At 39.4% G+C, this 20,023-nt stretch overlaps 1 protein-coding gene across 1 annotated transcript; it reads left to right on the top strand.

Moving 5' to 3' along the window:
- The first annotated feature begins 4,116 nt into the window (after window positions 1-4,116).
- On the top strand, window positions 4,117-5,984 carry foxd1 (forkhead box D1). The gene has a single exon (XM_075456381.1). It carries the CDS (start codon window positions 4,349-4,351, stop codon window positions 5,399-5,401), a length of 1,053 nt encoding a protein of 350 aa, XP_075312496.1. The 5' UTR covers window positions 4,117-4,348; the 3' UTR covers window positions 5,402-5,984.
- Window positions 5,985-20,023: the final 14,039 nt, after the last annotated feature.

Raw genomic sequence — 20,023 nt, 5'->3', positions numbered from 1 at the left:
ATAACAAGGATCTAGCACTCCAATCTGTTTCCAGTGTTCAGACTGTCCTCTGATCTTTGACTTTTGGCGAGTTATTGGATCATTTTATAATTCCTTCAGTGGAAAATGTTGGAACTTTTGAAGAAAAAAATATGTTTGGTGGAGCTGTTTTCGTAGACATTGGAAATGTGACCCAGAGGACAGAATACTTTTTGTTAGAGTTAAGAAGCTAAAGAAAAAGTTAAACGGTTAGAAACGGCCGGCTTAATCTTTAACAATGTGTTCTAATTTAAAATGTTGCTCGGTGTGTTAAAGGCTTATCCTGAAAGTATTAAGTAACTAAAGTGCAGAGGAGTGGAAAGTGCATTTCAGAAGTGTTGTGGAGAGAATTATGAGGAAGCAAATATGACATGGTTATGTAGATACAAGAACCCCGTTATTATGTTAAAAAAGAAATAAAGATGGACAAAATTATGGAATATAATCATTTGCATATTCAGATCGAGAAAGGAGACATTCCTGTGAATGGGAGATACTGATAGGTTGATGTCTCCAGATAAGGAGACAGGTTAAAAGAGGTGGACCGGGGGTAATTCTGCCATTAAGAAGTCTTCTGAGCTATAAGACTCAGCTGTGGAGTGGCTATCAGAGAATTAGTATCAACAATAATTCAGTTAATACAATAAGGGTAATGCTAAAATGTGACATATCTTATAAGTGTGGTTTCCTGTTGGATCAGTTATGAGCAAGCCCTCTTTAGTGTCTATTTACTCCCAGGTATCTAAAATGATTTGCCTCCATATTTGTTCAGGTATACTGGTCGGAGCCAGAGGCTGAAATTGAGATAGGTCTGTTTCTTCCCAAATTCAGGTCACCACAAATGGTCCACGGTAGGTTTGAATGTGGCTAAATGTGCCTTTTCTCAGCCCAAACAGACCCCAAATTCTTCATCCAAAACCTAATCAAAATGATTTATCTGGCAATTACCCACAAACCTAACACCTTACCTAAGTCAGCTAAATTAACCTTGCTATACATAAGAATGCATCCCTTACAGAGGGGGCAGCCTGTGTGTGTGTGTGTGTGTGTGTGATTTCTGTTCATTATATAAACATGCAACTCACATGTGGCCCGTTTTGAATGTTAATCACAATTTGTGATAATAAAAGTTTATCATCATGAAATTCATATACTGAAAACTGCCTTTCTGATTATAAAAATGATAATTAATTAAATTGGTACACTTTCAAATTATGTTATGCTTAATATGCAAATATTATATTTCTGGATGAATACTTTTTCTCTAATTCCAACTTACTGCTATGTGCCTTTAAGTATGACATCAAAGCAACAGCATTACAAAAGGCACAAACATGATAAATGCCAAAATACACCTCCTGTAACTTAAGACAATAGAGTGTCTTTCAACAGCCTCCAATTTTACAGTCGATTAAGCAGAAACTTACCCAAATGCAATGAAAACTTCTTTGATGTGTAAAGTAATAATCAAACTGGCATCAGTGGGCATTAGAAGTTATTTTATATTTCCGTGCGATCTTGTCCCATGAATCTTGGCCTATGTTTAGAACCTCGGGTACAATTCAATTAACTGTTGAGTGCTTTGGATTTCATGCAACTTTAACTGAGTGTTCGATACGTTTCCTATAAAAGCATTTTTTCCCACAGATTTTGCAAACAAGTTGAACAATGCACATCGATATTTTGATTTCATTGGGTTGAGGAGTTAGATTGTGCTCGTGCTGCGCTTAATCTGTGTTGACTATGAGGAACAAACCGATGCCACACACCTTCACACATAAACTGGTATTTTATTCTTTTGTTTCATTTTAAAGTCGCTTTGCCACAAATTGGGCTCTACTCTCGTGATACATGTTATCACACGCTGCACAGAGATTTTCTAACGTGCATTGAAAGTAAATCAGCTAATGCACACATATCTCATTCACTTAACATCCCCAAAAATGCTGTGTAAAAGTTTGATCCACAGCTGGAGGTTCAAATTCCAGCGTTGCTGTGTAGTGCAATTGATTTTTAAGGTAAGGTTAATAAGTCAAATGGTTGAAAATCATATTTGGTTGGAAGATTTCGTACGTGAACAGGTTGTAACTGTTAGAGTATTTACCCCTTGTCTAAACAATACAAAAGAAACAAATCTGTTCGCCTTTCATTTAAAAAACTATCATTTTCATGCCACGCTTTGATGCGAGGGGTTCAAAATCAGCGTGGCAGGAATAATAAATGAATTATAAGTACTGGCTTCAGATTGTTATGAAGGCAAGTGACCGCCGGAGTAAGCAGAAACATTGCTTATAGGCCTAGGCGATCTGTATAAAGAAAAAATTTCATCTTAAATAGATTTGAAGCCATCCAGATATATCTATGTATATACATAATAGATATGTAGCCTATATCTATAGATATATGTATCTATAGATATATATATATTATAGATACATACATAAGCTATATATATATCAATGTATCGACCCAGAAATCTAATCAAACCATGTATACATAGCCTACATATATTGTTTAGTTGGGCAGTTGCTCGTCCAGTTTTTTTTATACAGCATCTTTTGGGCCACGAGTGTTCTGATAATTGTGAGACACTGGTTCACCGCTAGATAGCGCTGTAGAAAAGGGAACGTCCCGAAAAGTTCTAACAGGCCAAACACAACCAAAAACATCCACCAGTTAGAACTACAAAGCACTAAAGTCTCAACGTGTCTTCGGGGCAGCTGCTTTCATGAAGCCTAACTGGTAACTGATCCTTCCGTGCAGGGGGAAAGTTATGTAAACTGAAAACAAGTCGGTTTTCTTTCTTTGTTGTTTGTTTCTTTCCCTTTTCTATTGATATATAAATACATTTGAGAGGAATGGATATCCTTTCGTCATTGTGCTTATTTTATTCGATTGGTTTGAAAAGAATTCTGGGCCAAATCGGATCCCATTCCTCACAAAACTTGGAAAGAGTGTTGGCTTGAAACTGTCACTTTGAAGGCAAAGCTGAGCAGACAGATGGTCCCCCGGAAGAAAAACAGATACATTTTCACACAGTTTGATTTTTAAGACTTAATTCACAGTTTTGGTAAAGGACTAATGAAATAATATAAGCTGCTAATCACAGATAGAGTCCACCATGAAAAATAACCCGACACATTGAAGCACGTTATTATTATGACTTTTGATGAGGTTACACATATTGTGCAATATTCCTTTGACACGCATTGACACACTTCCCTATTTCTATTTTTCTAAGCATCGTTCAACAAAACAAATTTCATGAAATATTAATTAAATCGTTCTGGCTCCGTAAAAGATAGAAATGAACAGAGATGTCCACACACACGCACACTCTCATCTAAGCAGCATCACGCTCCAGACGCTGCACGGCAGAGGCCTTGTATGTGGGGCTTGCATGCTCTGCATGACCCGTGACTGATTCGAGTTAACAGCTGACTCTTTTTCATTACAAATGGCTCGCGGATAATCTAGAGAACTGATCACGCAAACTGAGCGGCCTGGATGCGGTGCACCACACCCCGGCAGCGGGCTGTTTCATTAGCAATTAAAAACCCTGTAGAAGTTTTTCTCAAAATAAGAGTTAGGCATGTTGGTTAAACTATTTTGCCAGATTTTTGTATTCATTAAAACAAAAATCCAAAGAGTGTTGGAGTCAAATTAAAAATCAAAAGGTGCACGTGCTCCCCTAATGCATCACATTAATGACTAAGCTTAGGCTGTATAAATAAATGCTTGTCAAAATATCCGTTTCTATGACCACACTAGCAATTACTCTTTCCTTATGGTCTTTTCTAACTTCCAAAATCTATTTTTGTGTAAGTCATTGTATGGAATAAAAGCTTCGGATTAGTCATGCGGACTGTATTGGACTACCACTAGAAAGGATGTAGGCCACACCAAACTTTTTTTTCTTCCTTTCTCTTTTTTTTTCTTCCAAAAAAACCACTCAGTTAATTTTCAAAGACCTTTTTTGTTATTTATTTTTTCCTCTCATTTCATTTGCCACAGTGACGTTTCCTCACCATGTGACCAGGGTGCTGATATAAATACCGAGAGAAGATCCGCCCCCTATTTGATTCAGGTTTGCCCCCTTCGCAGGGTTCCCCGCTCAGTTCTCAGTTCGTGGTTGCTCCTTTAGTCGGCGATAAAAACCTGAAAACATATGGAAATTGCGAAAAAACAAGTGGACGTTTCTCTCCGGTGGCGACACGTGCTCCACTCCTCTTCCCCTCATATGAGTTTTTGACGAGGGAGGGCAGGGCAGGTTGTGCATCCCATCGTCTTCCTCATCTGGCGTCGGAGGGCACAGCCGTGAGAGAGAGCCATGACTCTGAGCTCAGAGATGTCGGATGCCTCCATCCTTTCGGAAGAGACCGACATAGATGTGGTCGGCGAGGGCGAGGATGGGGACAACCAGACGCGCTCCTACGTGGACGAGGTGGCTCAGATGCACGACGGCATCCTCCTGGCCGGCTCTCCGCCTCCGTGCCTGGACAGCTCCACCTCCTCACGGGATACCTACAAGCCGGCGGGCAAGAACACCCTGGTGAAGCCTCCTTATTCCTACATCGCCTTAATCACCATGGCCATCCTGCAGAGTCCCAAAAAGCGGCTCACTCTCAGCGAGATCTGCGACTTTATCAGCAACCGCTTCCCCTACTACAGGGAGAAGTTCCCGGCCTGGCAGAACTCCATCAGACACAACTTATCCCTCAATGACTGCTTTGTTAAAATACCGAGGGAGCCCGGGAACCCAGGCAAGGGAAACTACTGGACCTTGGACCCAGAGTCGGCTGATATGTTTGACAACGGGAGCTTTCTGAGGCGGAGGAAACGCTTCAAACGGCAGCAGACGCAGGACCTCCTGCGGGAACACAACAGTTTTATCCCCGCCGCAGCTGCGTACGGGTACGGACCGTACGGCTGCGGTGGATACGGTATCCAGCTCCAGTCCTACCACACACACTCTGCGCTTTTTGCTTTTCAGCAGCAGCAGCAACAGCAGCAGCACTCCAGACATTCTCATTCACACACGGGGACCATTATCCCTTCACCGTCCTTGATGCCCACCACCACGGACTTAGCCAGAAGTAGGTTTTATCCTCAGCTCAGCTCCAGTCTGGGCTCAGCGAGCGTGCAGGCTGCTTCCCCGGTGCAGAAGTCAAGCTCTCCGGCGCAGCGGTCTCCCTTCTCCATAGAGAGTATCATCGGAGGGTCACTGAGCCCCTCAAGGACTTCTCCAGTCGTCGTCCCGGTCTTACCGTCCTGTTTGGGGCTTCCAGCGGCCGGCCAGCCGCAAACTGTTCACCCCGGAGCTGTTTTACACCCCGTTGAAAACTTTCCGAACAGAATTGTCAGCGGCACTAACGCCTGTTAAATGTCTTAACAACAAACTTATCAAGAAACTTAAAAAAAAGACACAGCAACAAAAACAAAAAAACGCCCCTCTTTGAAGGTAGGATTATTTTTGTATGTTTGTTTGATAGCACGCAGCTGAATGATGGACATACAAAACACTATTTGTGCCTGTATTCGTGCTGTTTATGAAGATATTTATGTTCATGTTTTTTTTTTCTCTCTCAGTGTGAATCAGATTTTTGACCACGAACTTCCCTTGTATTTTACATGAAGTGATTTCGTTTCATTCACTGTTTAGAACGTCTCAGGACTTAATGGACAGGTTATAAATGATCACATGTTTAAAATAGGCGAATAATGTAATTGTGTCAAACACATCCATTTTTTCTATTAGCAGATCAAAACAAAGTTTTTAAGGTTTTGATTTGAGCTTTGTATAAAAAGAAAAACACAGAGAGCAAAGTCATACATTTATAATTATATGCAGTGTGTGTTGATTTCAGTTATAACATTGTACATTTTTGGCAAGTATTGTGTAATTGAAGTGTGATATTTTTACACGGTTTGTTTTTCAAAAAGAATAAATTTCGTTTTGCAAAATACGTTAAGCTGTTTGGAGATACATTTATTAATTCATCTTGAGCCTCTTGGGCCTTTGGGATAGCCTTAGGGTGTCAAAATTAAGCTGCTTCTATGTTATTGTGTCTATACACCGCAGGTGTGTTACTGACAAGATGAAGAATCAAAATTAGGGAAGGTACCAACTGACTTTGAGTGGGGTTTAAACACCACCCGTTTCAAAACGGATGTGTTGCGTGCGTCAAGGGATGCAAATATTTACAAACGTTGTAACCTGACTGCGTGTTCAAATGCTGCACACACGCTTTGGAACATGCGCACACGGGACCTGCGTGTCCATCTGACCTCTTTCACACTCATCCTCGTAATTACGGTGAGCGGACAGGATAGTGTCAGCCGGGTGAGGCAGGGGTTGTATTTTGCCTGCGCCAGGTCGGCGATTATACCGGTGCTGCAGCCGACAGCTGGGTAGCTCTTGAGAAAACACTCCTCATGCAAATGTTTCATTATCTGCTCTTATTTGACACGGTTTCCCAAGAGAAAATGAACTGTTAGTCGTGCAGCCTCGCCGCCAGGGTCAGGTATGCGTTGAGGTTAAAATCACCTTAATCCACTCACCGTTTTCACTGTTTGCTCACCTTTATTTTGGCCTTTTTTTTTTTTTCTTTTTAGCCCCACATTGGAAAAAAAGGGGGGTGACAATAACATGCATGTATTTTACTCTATAAAGGAGAAGAAAGATTCATTTTCACGCAGAAGTTTAGAGAAATCGGCGTTTAATATCTTAAACGACATAAGAATGCAACCTTTTCGGAAAACACTTTGGAGCATTGGAGCTCATGGCTGCGAACTGTTGCTGCGTTATGCTGCACGCGTCAGACCTCTCAGTCTAAATTTTTCATCAGCCCTGTATGTTGTCTTTACTGTGACAGCCCCGGCGCTTCCGTGACTGGATGTGTGAGCCCTTCGCCTGCGTGCGTCTGCCTCCACTGATCCAAAGCAACGTCGATGGCTAAATTGGTGCAGCGCTTACAGCCAGTTCAGTAGGCCACGAGAGGACAGCTATTGCGTGATGATGTAACACGCAATGAGAGACAGACAGGCACACACATACATATACTGAAGGAGGGGGATGCTGGGAAGGAGGTCAGTTGTACTGTTTACAAATAGAAGAGGTTAAACGGGGAAAAGCCAAAAATAAACACAATAACACACATTATTGCAGGTTGTGTAGTCGCGTGGGATTTTTGCATTCACTGCAAGAGTGTGCGGAACAGTAACTTATGACCTGTGGTGTTTTATGCATCTGTATGAAGAAGCCGTTTAATATTATTGCTTTGCATGAATAGCGAATATATACTTTTTATATCTGCGAACACTACGATCCTCTCACAGGTTTGTGTGACGTGTTGTCACACGTGGCCTCTGACACGTTTCTGTGCAATATAAAGTCATAGAACTCATATACACTAAATGTGGAGGCAGTTTAGCATCTCCCCACACTGCTGTGCACAGATCTAACATACAACATTAGTAGCTTCTTGCACGTGTCCAGATAAGGAACCATGGCCCGAGGAAATTGACAAGTTTCGTTTAGAAATAAATACAATTTTAAACTCTACAATTCACACAATTCAACCGAGGAACATATGAAAAGTCTAAACTCCCCAGTTACTATTGTTTTAATGTAATTATGCTACACTACGCGAATACTATACATTTCTTTCACGTAATTCTGTTTTGACTGTTCTCTTGCAAAATACATCATTTATCCCATAAGACGTGCTTGATAAAAACAAGACAGTAAAAAGAATGTGACAAACGTTCGTGCGCGCCTACCAAACAATGGGCCAACGCTGCAACCACAGAATGCATTATCATCCTATTTCTGTTTAATTAGGGCATTTAAATCTATATGATTGTTAATGCCTGCTGTATCTTTACCCAGCTTAATAAACAGCACAAAATCTTAGGTTACTGAAAATTCTCCTATAATTTCTTCACTTCAACACTAATAAAAATTATACTTACTAATCATTTAGTAATGTTGTTTTAAATATACAAAATGTTTAAGTGAGTTATCACACACAGTAGCTCCCATGGTGAAACTAAGATATGATGTGCGTCAGTGTTTCACGGTGTGCTAAGAAAAAGACAGGCAGTTTTAGCTGGAACTTTAGTTCACATCTCCAAAACGACCAAGCAACTAATCTGATCTCATCAGATGTTTTTTTTTTTTTTGTCGTGAGCTGCAGCAAAAACAGCAAAGAACGGTAGGCCTGTGGTTAAAAGGTGCCTTTACATGTCATGGATCATGTGGACATCAGCCTCTTTGAGCATGACTGAAGCTCAGTTAGCAGTTTATCCTGCTGGGTCACAGGTCATGAGGAGAGGGGATAAAACACAACGCTCAGCCCATAAAAGACGCTGGACTCCGAGTAAAATGCACAAAAGCAACAATAACTCATCTCTTAGAAAAAAAATAGATAACTGGCTACAAACATGTTATTTTAACTGAAACCTTGCTGTCGACTTAAAAAGACTGTGAGCTTCGATCTTTTAATAGTTTTAAACATACGCAATGACGAAGAGTAGGCTACTTGAAACGATTCTTATGGACAAATACCTGACCACTTTTTAGATATGTATCTACGCACAACAGCATTTATAGAAGCTCTGGCTTATAATGAGTTCAGATAGCGGAAAAAGCTGAGATAAGTGAAAAAGAATTATGACAAAGACAGTCAAATTTGCAGTTTCACACATAGTTCTCATTAGACTTCCAATATTTATTGAACTTCTTCACTTAACATTATCACTTGAAGAAGAAAAGAAGGTCAAAATAAATGCTTGTGAGATGTTGAGGGTTAATTTAGTCTCCGTAAAAATGCGAATGTCATGTTTAAATGTTGTTAATCTGGCTCAAAAATTCCTTGTTAGGATTAAACGATGAATTAATACAATCCTTACAAGCTTTACATTAAGGGATGGCAGGAGATCTTCAGTGAGTTACACCGAGACGTGAACAGGAAAGAAAATCATTCTTTATAATGTAAATTATATTAACATTTGAACCCATAAAAATAAGTACATATTTCAGGACTTTTTTTTTCATTTAAAACTTGGATAATTTTAAAATAAATTTGGAGAATAAATTTATTTTATTTTATTTTTCAAAACACCAATACAAACTTATCTTAAAGGGACAATATTCAATTCAATTCAATAACATAAAAACACACACAGCTAAAATGTTATAAAGACAAACAGATGGCTCCACATGTATAGTGAGATGTATAGTACTAAATTATACATTAAATAATCAAAAAATAATATTCATTAAGAAATAATAAACATAAGCAAATTGTTTAAAAAAACAAATAAAATTTCAGTTTGTTCTGATGAATTGAAACTTCTCCATTCTGACTCTCATCAAACAAACAAACAACAACAAAAAACTATTACTTCTTCTATGAATCTCCTGTATGTTTGTGGATAATTCAATGATTATATTTTAATGGAGCGATGACTACAATTTTTCAAGTGCTGGCTAAAACATGTGACATCTAGTGATGAAAAATATTAAAATGTATAGAAAATAGAGGAGAGAGAGAAAGTTACGAGTGCAACTGGAAAGCTGGGGAGAAGAAGGAAATTAATTAATTTTAATAAAGACTCAATACCTACCAGGGAGGTGGCGAATCTCTCCATCTGCTATTCAGTGTATGGAACGTTCGCTACACTTATCCCCTCCCTCTAAAAGGAGCGCTGCTTTCCACCCCATTAAAAAGTTTGGGAACTAATGCCACCCCTGAATACTACACTAATTAGAGGCTGCTCAGGACTGCAAGGACCTGCTGCACAAGAGTGGCTTTAAGAGATATGCTGCTTTTCCTTTTTTTTGTGACACTATTGTTTCTTTCTTTCATTCATTCTTTCAAAAGCACAGCAGAGCTTTTCGCTGTCTTGTAGCACTTTCGATCTCACCCTACACACATACAAGCGTACGGCAGTGATGAGCACACATGATGAGACTTACATTAACAGCAATAAAGATGTATAAAGTGCTGTTTGACAGAAGAATTAAAGACTCATGGCTCCAGACCACCTCACGCCAGACTGGCCGGGGAGAAACTCTGGGCTCTCACCACTTCATGAAGTTCAAGCTTACGCGTCCTTGCACATAATTTATTTAACTGAAGACTTTCAGGGGTGTTTTTATTTATTCTTCATCTTGCCTTTCTCACCTCAGTGTGAACTCTCAGATCCGGGATCTGCTTCAGAATTATGTTGCTGCCTCTCACCGCATTTTCCACTTTTTTAGGCCTGCACGTGTTTGCTTTGGCATGCTATCCACTCATACAAACAACCAGGGCTTGTAGCTTATCCATCACGCTTGTGCAGACTGTGATGATAAAATAACAGGCGGCCTGAAACAAACCATTTGTTACAACGGGATTTATTATTCTGTCCACTTGAAACGAAGTACAGAGGTAACCTAGACGTCTTCTACTTAGGTTACAACAATAAATAAAACAAAAAATACCCCTTACTGCAAGGAAAGTCCCAAACTGTGGTCAATCTAAGGACCCCTGAGTCAAGCAGCTGTGTGATGTCACCCCAACATCCGCTGACTGTTTGCATCCTAAACATCATTAAGCATCATGGCATTACCTTTCAGAAGGGTTTGCCAAAGAAGCACTACCAGCTTCAGGCCTGATTAGTTACATGCAACAACGCCTTTCGGTCATAAACACTTCATCGAGCTCCAGCAGCCCGTTCATCATCGTGACACCCGCAGGTAACCCAAACCAAGAGCTGCAGCTTGACACAAGGCAGAACCCATACATTTCTTCTGAGAGGGACTTGCCCCTAAACACAGACTTCCAGAGTTCTATACAGAGAGCTACACACAGCAAAATATGTACATAAAACCAATAAACAACATAGATTAAACATTCTTCTCTGTGTGTATCCATATGTTTGTGGGAAGAGGGTGAGGAGTTTCGAAGTTTTCTGTCTTCATGTCTTGTAATTCTCAGTGATGATGGCCTTGTCAGTCAAAAGGCAAAAAGTAGAAAACATCACCACTGGAAGCCACCCATGTGGCCCATTCACTCCTTACTTTCCCTTCCTAAATAGTCTCCCCTAAGCATTCCCTTCTGTTCGTATACTTCTTCCCTTCCATCCTCCTCTTTCTTCGGGTTACTGCCTCATTGACTTGACCACAAAGTGTCTATGGCAGATGACTCAGATCTAAAAGGAACAACGAAATGTTGGAGCTGAGCCTTTAAGTGGTTAGTTTGAGCCACCCCAACTCTTTCTGTGTTGCTATGTCCCTTTCGGGCCTTTGGAAGTTCGCCCAAATCTGTCTCACTATTTGACAGAAGTGCTCCCCTCACACAGCAACACATCAACTTACAATTAGATCCAGAGATTTTAGGATACACACACAAGCCTTGCAACCCTTTTGCCAAAATGTGCACCACATAAAAGTTAAAACCAAGCTTTCCTGCAACACATTAAGCATCTAAGCTTTGATATCCTGTTAGCACTCTACATGGTTATGTATGACATTGTCGAGGTGAGGAAAATCCCTAAGAAAGGCACGTTCTTACCCTGCTAAGATTTAATACTGCCAAGAAAAAGAATTTGATTGGTGGATGTGTTAAAACAAAATGTATAGCATAGTTGTTCATTGGAGTGAGCATTTGTTTTCCATCTTTTAAATGTGTGCATGAACAGCTCATAGTCGCCTGCAGTCATTCTTATTCGTCATCTTAGACGAATTTGGCGCTTGGCGGAAGTCAAGGACAGGTTTTCACCAAACTGTTCTCCACTTTCTGCTTTTTCTTCCACAATTTTTTTGAATGGAAACATACACCCAGTGTGTAACAACAATGTTGACTCTCTCAAAGGGTGGAATGAAACTGTAAAAACACTGCATATCCGGCTGAAAGCCTCCTTTTGTCTGGAGTACCCGTGTTAAAACTTCTATTGAAACACTGAACCTTCAAATGTTGTTTTATTTGATACTTCCTCCCAAGGCAGTTGGTACATCCTGTGCCCTGTCACAACATTTTCAGGGGCCTCTATCAAAGTATAACTCCGCAGTAGGGGGTGTCGAGCCGCCCCTGTGCTTCAGGGTGGCCAAGCCCGCCATTTCTGAACAGATCTCTGTTGGACATGTGCAGTGGCTCCTCTGGCAGGTAACTGGAGACAAATCCAAAGCACAGCAGGGTGCGGCAGACCTGGTGAAATGTAGCCAAGCTCTACTGTTAGCACAGGCTAAATTTACAGGCTGAATTTCAGTGCAATTCCACCACTAAACATAAGCTGCATACACTTGATAGGGACCAAAAATGTGAACTACAGCTCAATTCAAGCAAATTGCAACAGTTCATGTAGCGGTAAAGCGGTTCTATCTTCTGTGTTTACTGAATTACCATAAACTCATCTTGTTTCATGTGTCCTAGTCACTCTGGTTCGCAGAGGGGAGTTCACACATTTTATCTCCAATGCTTAGAGTGCCTCACTTATGCTTCCATTTTGCCCTCTTGTACACATCTAAGCTGGAAAAGAGGCTTTTACACTCCCACATACCCTCAGTGCATACACACTCTTGAATGCGAACACCAAGACTAATTACAACCACCCAGTAATGGTAATTCAGTGTCATCATTATGCAAGTAGTATTCTCCAAACAGCAAAATATCTGTTTTACCAGGAATCATCCCTCTGATGATACGATGCTGATGACGTGGCCACTAATCAAAGGGGCAACAAGCTCCAGCTAGATCGTATCAGTTTATTTCACATTTAAGGAATACATACAATAATACTGATAATAGGAGATAATGCACTGAAGTTGAACAACTATTGTGTATTGCATTTGTGTCATTCCATCTTACAACTAGATCCCAAATGGATTTTAATAGTTCATTCATCTTTTAACAATGTTATTGAATTGGATTGTTCTCAGTGGCAAAGAGTATAAGTTAATATTTCTGTTATTTCCTGGGGCGATCGGTGGCGTAGTGGGTTAAGCAGCCACCCCATGTACAGAGGTTACAGTCCTCACTGCAGCTGGCCCCGATTTGAGTCCCGCACCGAGCAGCCCTTTGCTGCATGTCTTCCCCCTCTCTCTGCCCCCTGCTTCCTGTCTCTCTCCAACTGTCCTATCATTAAAGGCATAAAAAGCCCCCAAAAATATTCAAATATATATATATATATATATATATATATATATATATATATATATATATATATATATATATATACATATTTCTGTTATTTCCTATATATATATATAGGTATTTAGACTAGAGTTTGTCATATACGCATGCAGAATATCTGATTATCTGTGTTATATGTCAAAATCAAGTGAGAAATATATGAAAGATACATTGGAACAAATTTAAAATGTTAAGTTTTTAAAAGTGTAAAAAATAGAAATGTGATTCTTTGTTTGTATTTGAAATTAAATGGAGAGGTCAAATCAAAACACATTTCTAAAACTACAACTTAAAGTGATAGTTCGGAGTAGATTCACCCTAGGGTCATTTGAACCATGACATCCAGCCAAGTAGCCCACCCGAAGTTTTTTCGATCTTGGCTGAACATCAGCTGAGTTACTGAGTTATCCTGAATAGCTTAGTACAAGCGCTAATGGAACCTGGCAGTATCTCCAAAATTACCACAATAAAATCACATAACATGACACCAAACTTCTACAGTAGTACAAATATGGTCTGTACTCACAAAACGATGCATTTTGAAGTTTGTACATAGTCCAGGAGTTTATTATTATCAACACAAGCCTAATAGCTTCTCTGCTGCTAAAGCTGCGTCGACGTCACTTCCTTGATCTGGGAGCCTCAATGTAAGATGAGGGTTGATCTACTACTGTAGACAACAAAGCAAGGCTGCTCAATTTCTCCATTGATAAAATAAATTCACAACTCTACAACATAAAAATTCATAAAAATTCATGTAGAATATAGCATATACTTTGTTGTCTACAGTAGTAGATCAACCCTCATCTTACTTTGAAGCTCCCAGATCAAGGAAGTGACGTCGACGCAGCTTTAGCAGCAGAGAAGCTATTAGGCTTGTGTTGATAATAATAAACTCCTGGACTATGTACAAACTTCAAAATGCATCGTTTTGTGAGTACAGACCATATTTGTACTACTGTAGAAGTTTGGGGTCATGGCATGTGATTTTAGTGTGGTAATTTTGGAGATACTGCCAGGTTCCATTAGCACTTGTACTAAGCTATTAACTCAGTAACTCAGCTGATGTTCAGCCAAGATCGAAAAAACTTCGGGTGGGCTACTTGGCTGGATGTCACGGTTCAAATGACCCTAGGGTGAATCTACTCCGAACTATCACTTTAAATCTAAATAACCAGAAAATATTTTAGTAGCTTAAAGGTGACACTCAAAGGATTTGGATTTGTGAGCCTACGAAAGAGATTTAGCGTCTTAAAAGGGATCTGTTCTGGTCTGCTTAAATACAACAACAACGACAAAGAGACTGAGTGGTATAAGTAAAAGGAGAACTAATGAGAATGACTCTAGAGGTCAGCTCTGATCTTTTATGTGCAGTGTTTGGTCAGGTGTTCCTCATATATATGTGTATGCAGCTCCCTACTGTATCTGCCTTGATTATTTTCAATTAAACAACCAAACACACAAAAAAGCCAAACAGATGACAAAAACTTGAACTGTAACTATATACCCCATGTAAATCATGTGACATGTCCTCATCTTGCTCTAATAATATTTTGAGAGGGTCATGCCGAACATATGCAGTGCTTCACTAATTATGGTCCATTGTATGAGAAGCCTAGGAAAACAACATCAGAATTTGTTTAAAGTCTGCATTTGTTTCTTTAGCCGTGGCAGTTTCTCAAACGATGCCCTGGATGGTCTTCAGTGGCTGTTTATTTTTTTCCTGATTCATGTACACCAGTGTTGCTTGTGAAGCCAAGTCAAACACGATAGAATAATACATTTGGAACCTTTCAACAAAACTGGATTACATAGTGAGCTTTGGTTGTAAAAGCAAAGAAATTAGGTGCCAGAAACATAGTTTAGAATTTCAGCAAGAAGTAAGTCACCTTATAGGATAAGGGCTTTGGCAGCTTCGAGTGGAAGCTTCAAGATTAATTTACATAGAGTCATTTGTGATTAGAAGGGAACCAGTGAGCCACAAGTGAACACTAAACTCACAAAATAATCCTGAAATGGCGTGCAGACAGGATGCCGACAGTAGCAACAGCTCTAATAACTGTGACTTCCCTACCCACATGTCCTGTTTTCCCAGCAGCTTAATTGATTCACTGGCTGCACTGGGGTCCATCCTCTTTAGTCACTCTGCACTCAGGTGAAACAGGGCAGTAGAGGTCCAGGACCTGGTTAGAGTCCAGCATGAGCACATATGTTACACAGATCAGCGTGTTTCCATTTCTCTGTCCGTCACCAGAGGGGATAAGGTTACTGTGTGCTGATGAGGGAAGTGGAGTGAAATGCAGCACTGGTTGTATGGCGTTGGGATGTAACGGAGCAAACACATAAATCTATGTATCTGAACGTGGGTCATTTGTTAGTTGAGAAACTTTCCTCCCCCGAATATCTCACCATGCTCTCCTGTCTTGCTTTAGCAACTGTGAAAACTGGCTTAACTTGACTTACTAGAACTTGCAGACTTCTAACAAAAATTAACTAAAAACTTAACTAATACATGGGCAGTAAAACAGAGCAGAAAAAAAAGCTGGTGCTTTGTTCTAAAAATAAGATCTATTGAGGAAATAAAAGAGTTCCTGAAACAGATTTCTTGTCTATCGCAGTAGCCCATGCTTGATTTCAGAATGAACAAATGTTAATGGTAAAATGCAGTGACATCATAGGCTGCTTGCATCAATCATAATCTCCTCAACAAAAAAAGGTTAAGTTAGAAATGCATCAGAAAATGTATCCTACATTCATGTCATCATGGAAAACACATTCAGCCTGGTATCATTGGATAGTGTTTGTGTAACGCATTGAATCATGCAGCATGTTTTCTTTACTGATGTCTGAGGATTAGCATTCATCCACTAACATAATCTATAGTACTTATTATGTCAGTGCTTCACTGACCTAAAGGTATAAGCAAACTGTAACAAACATAGAAAAGCTTAGTAAAACAAAACAAGCAGAACATTTTACCCAGCATTCATGAACTTTGTTACAACAAAACTAGAACTTTCTGGACACGTACGTCATAACAAACCTGGCATAATTATAGACAGAGTGTTTGTGCAGATTATCATTACTTTTTATTTTATTGTTTTCATGCTACACCCAGCTCAACTGTCATGTTGAACTTACACATGCCTTTTGCAGATGGTGTGAGAAAAATTGTTAGACGTGAGGTAGAAGGGTCTGTATTACAGCAAGCTATGAAGTTTTCCTAACCCTAACCAAATGATTTTTAAGGCTATACCTAACCAGGTGATGAGGTGGGTGCCTAAATCTAATCAAATAGCAAGTGAAAATGAAAGTAAAGTTTCAGATGAATAAACACTGGTCTCTTGGATGATATTCATTTTTTATCATTCATTTTTTCCAAAAGAAGTGAAACTTTATTCCTGTATGTTTTTAAAAAAAAAATCTTGTTTTTCTCAGAAGATGAATATTAAACTAAATATTTGCAAACCACTTTTGTGCAAAAAATATACGACTTTCATGAGCAGGGGTTGTCTCCTGTCTGTGACTGTGTGTTTGTAAGATTAGCTGCTTTCACTTTGCCTCCCGATAGTTAAGTTTAGGCACCAAAGCCACATGGTTTAGTTTAGACATTCAAAACTAAGCACCAAAATTTAAGATGATCAGAATTTTCTTAGGAGACTAGCCATAACCTGACATGTTAGGTTTAGGAAATCATCATAGCTTGAGTACCTAATGTTGAAAAGATGGTTTATTGGTTACCAGGATGACAAATCCTATACTATCGATATATGTGAAAGATATATTAGCATTTGCCCAAAAGAAACCTGTAACTGAAATTCTTTATTTTGGAAGTCCTACTGTGTGTCACAAAAGACTTGTCAGAATTTTTGGGGTTTGTGGGATGGCCTGCCCACCGACTCAAATTTGATGATAAAATCCAATGGGCACAAACCTCTGTTACAAACTTGGCTTAGCATAGACTGGAATCAGGGCAAATACATTTATTTTCTTTGCCTAAAGATCCAAATCTCATTTTCACAAACTTTTGTAAAAGTCTGTACAGATATGATGGTGATATCACTCTGTAACTTTCAGCAGGAAATTATTTTCCAAACTTCATACTATTCTCTTAAATCACAGTCAGAATTTTGTTTCTGGTAAAAAAAAAAAAAGAAAAGTGTAGCAGTAAAATCTGAAAGAAAGCTCTATCCAAGCTAAATGTAAAGAATATATATAAACAATGTAAATATAGACACACACACCTCAAATTTAAGTTGTCAAACTCATTCATCTTCCTCAACATTTTAGCCATGTTAGCAATGGATTGAAAGTTTCACCTTGTTCTTCATCTTAATGCCTTAGCATCTTCTTGTCTGGGGGAAAGGAAATGATCTGTTTATTATAGTAAACTTTGTGTAGCTACAGATATACCTGTAGGAAAACTCCCTGGTACTGTTACCTGTTTTCAAATTTACAGAAGTTGGCAGTTTAACTGCCTGTCAGATTGATACTCTCTCGTTAATAGTTAATGACTTTCCCAGTCTAAACAAACAATCAGCCGCTCAGTTACTGAGCAAGGGGATTCATGGGGCTATCAACTCACTCTTTGGGGATGCAGAAGGAATGGATGGAGGGAACAAAACTTGATGGCAGGAGAGGGGCGGAGCGAGGGCTTCACCAAGGAATTTATCCTCCTCGTCTTTGACTTTTTGCATGGTGCTGCTATGAGGGCGGTCAGTGTGGTGACCTCTCCCCAGTAGGAGGGGTTCACTGGTGACCCCTGTATTCCCCTGCATCCCTTTCCAGCCCCAGCTCAATGCAGGCCATTCATGAGTGTGTGTTTATGCTGGTGATGCTCCACAGGGACGGACTGCTATCCACTGCCATTTTATGGAGCCTGAAGAGTAGAAGGATGTAGAAAGAGAGGGTAATGGAAGCGTTTAACTACTCTCCTCACACTCACACACAATAACGTTTCTATTCAACCCTTTACCACTTGTTAGTTTGTCTTCTTCTTGCCCTAAAATGGCATTAGACTGCACCTGACTCCTGATATTCTTTATTTCAACGGGGCACCTTTTGGCTGCATACACGATACGCTCTGAAGAATAACACAAACTTTCACTCTCTCACACTGCCTTATAAAAACATACAGCTGAGGTGCACCCACCAAAAGTGAGAGGGGGAAAGTGAAGGAAGTGTTGAAGTATGTCTTACGGCCCTTAACCAAGTGAACCTTGAAGTTATTTAGCTTCCTTCGATCCAAGCATCTGGATCCTCCTAAAATCCACTCCTGCAAACTCCCCCTCGCCAACACAGGCCTCCAGGGACCTGCCGTAGGACAAGGTGAGGAGGAGGAGATGTGTATAAGCTCTGTTTTTACAGCTGAGGTCATTGAAGTTGTATGTGCAGGATTAGGCAAAGAAATGAAGGTTGGTGATGTCTTTAGAAAGTGTCATATTTTTAGGAAGGACACTGAAAATGCACACTAATGAACAACCAATCTGAGTCATGTTGTGAGAAATTAGAGAATGTTATAAGTTACAGATTGCACACATGCCACACGCTCTTTCCCAATATGTGCTATGTGCACATGTGCTGGATGTGAGTTTAACTGAGGTGTGGCAAACAGATCTACTTCCAACACTTTTATCAAGATTAATGCATCATGTAAAATTTACACCAAAGTACTTGATAATTAATCCTGAAGCATTACTTGGATCATCAGTAAATGTCTTCCTATGAATAAAAGATAGATCTGCTTTGGAACAAATCAGATCTCATTTTGTCTTATTTATAGAACATGTTTTGCATACGTACCGCTGTTCCATAATTTTTTTTTTGTGTATGTGCATATTTGTGTGTTTCCTGCTTGAACCCAAGCGATCTACTTGCACAGAAAGCTCACACGAGCGAGTGTCATTGACAAATCAGGGTTCACACAGGTTTCAATTTTATTCATTTAAGTACACAAGGAGGGTAACAGTAGGTCACACTTTTAAGTTACCTTTCAAGTTACCCTTCACATTAAAGCAACAGTCAGGACCTGGGGAAAGTGCACGTGAATTTAAGAATGCATTTGAATAATTCAGTTGCTTTGCATTTTGGCACAGTTGATACACCAGATGTTTTCTCTGGTGCATCCTGACACAACAGTTTTTTAAAGAGAAAACATGGGTCGTTTTAAATGTATTTTGCATATGAAAAGATTACTTTCACAAATACTTGAGTGATGTAGCTATAAAATCACGATGCATTACCTTCTCCTTTCATGTGCATGTTGTGACTTTTTATTGCAGTTTGCATCCGGTCCTTCACAAAGAACAAATTTTGATATTTCTCAGAAAAACAAAAGCCGTCATTTTCACTAAAATCTTAACGTAGTAATGTAGTTCCTAAAGTGCCTTGCATTACCTTTTTTTTTTATTCAGAATAATGTGAATATCTGACAGTGACATCAAGGTTTCATGAGATAGATATAAAGTAAAAATAAAGCCTTTGCTGCACTGCTGTCTCGTACATAGCACAGTAAGTACAGCTGAAAAGGCTGCTGAAAGATTTAGGAGGAAATCAGTACACAGTACAATTTCTTATTTTTTTTCTTTTTTAATGATTCTATTTCTACATCTGTTGTCTTTTTTTTAGATAAAACTTTATGTAAAATTCACATTCCTGATAAATTAATCATAAATTGCACTCTCTTTGTAGCACCTTTGCTGATTATCCAATTGATGTTTTTTCCTTTATTTGTGGAAACGTTATTATGACTCCCAAATGACTGCAGTGAATTTGTGCTTTGTCATTTAAAGCTCAGTTACGCTAAAGGTCTCAGACACAACTTTGTT

This window comes from Odontesthes bonariensis, chromosome 22, assembly GCF_027942865.1.
Source record: "Odontesthes bonariensis isolate fOdoBon6 chromosome 22, fOdoBon6.hap1, whole genome shotgun sequence".
NCBI classification, from domain to species: domain Eukaryota; kingdom Metazoa; phylum Chordata; class Actinopteri; order Atheriniformes; family Atherinopsidae; genus Odontesthes; species Odontesthes bonariensis.
The sequence above is the reverse complement of the archived record's forward strand: the minus strand, read 5'-3'. Positions and strand labels throughout refer to the sequence as shown.

What these genes read in the sequence shown, in the direction of transcription:
- foxd1 (XM_075456381.1), top strand. Translation starts at nt 4,349, where the DNA reads ATGACTCTGAGCTCAGAGATGTCGGATGCCTCCATCCTTTCGGAAGAG.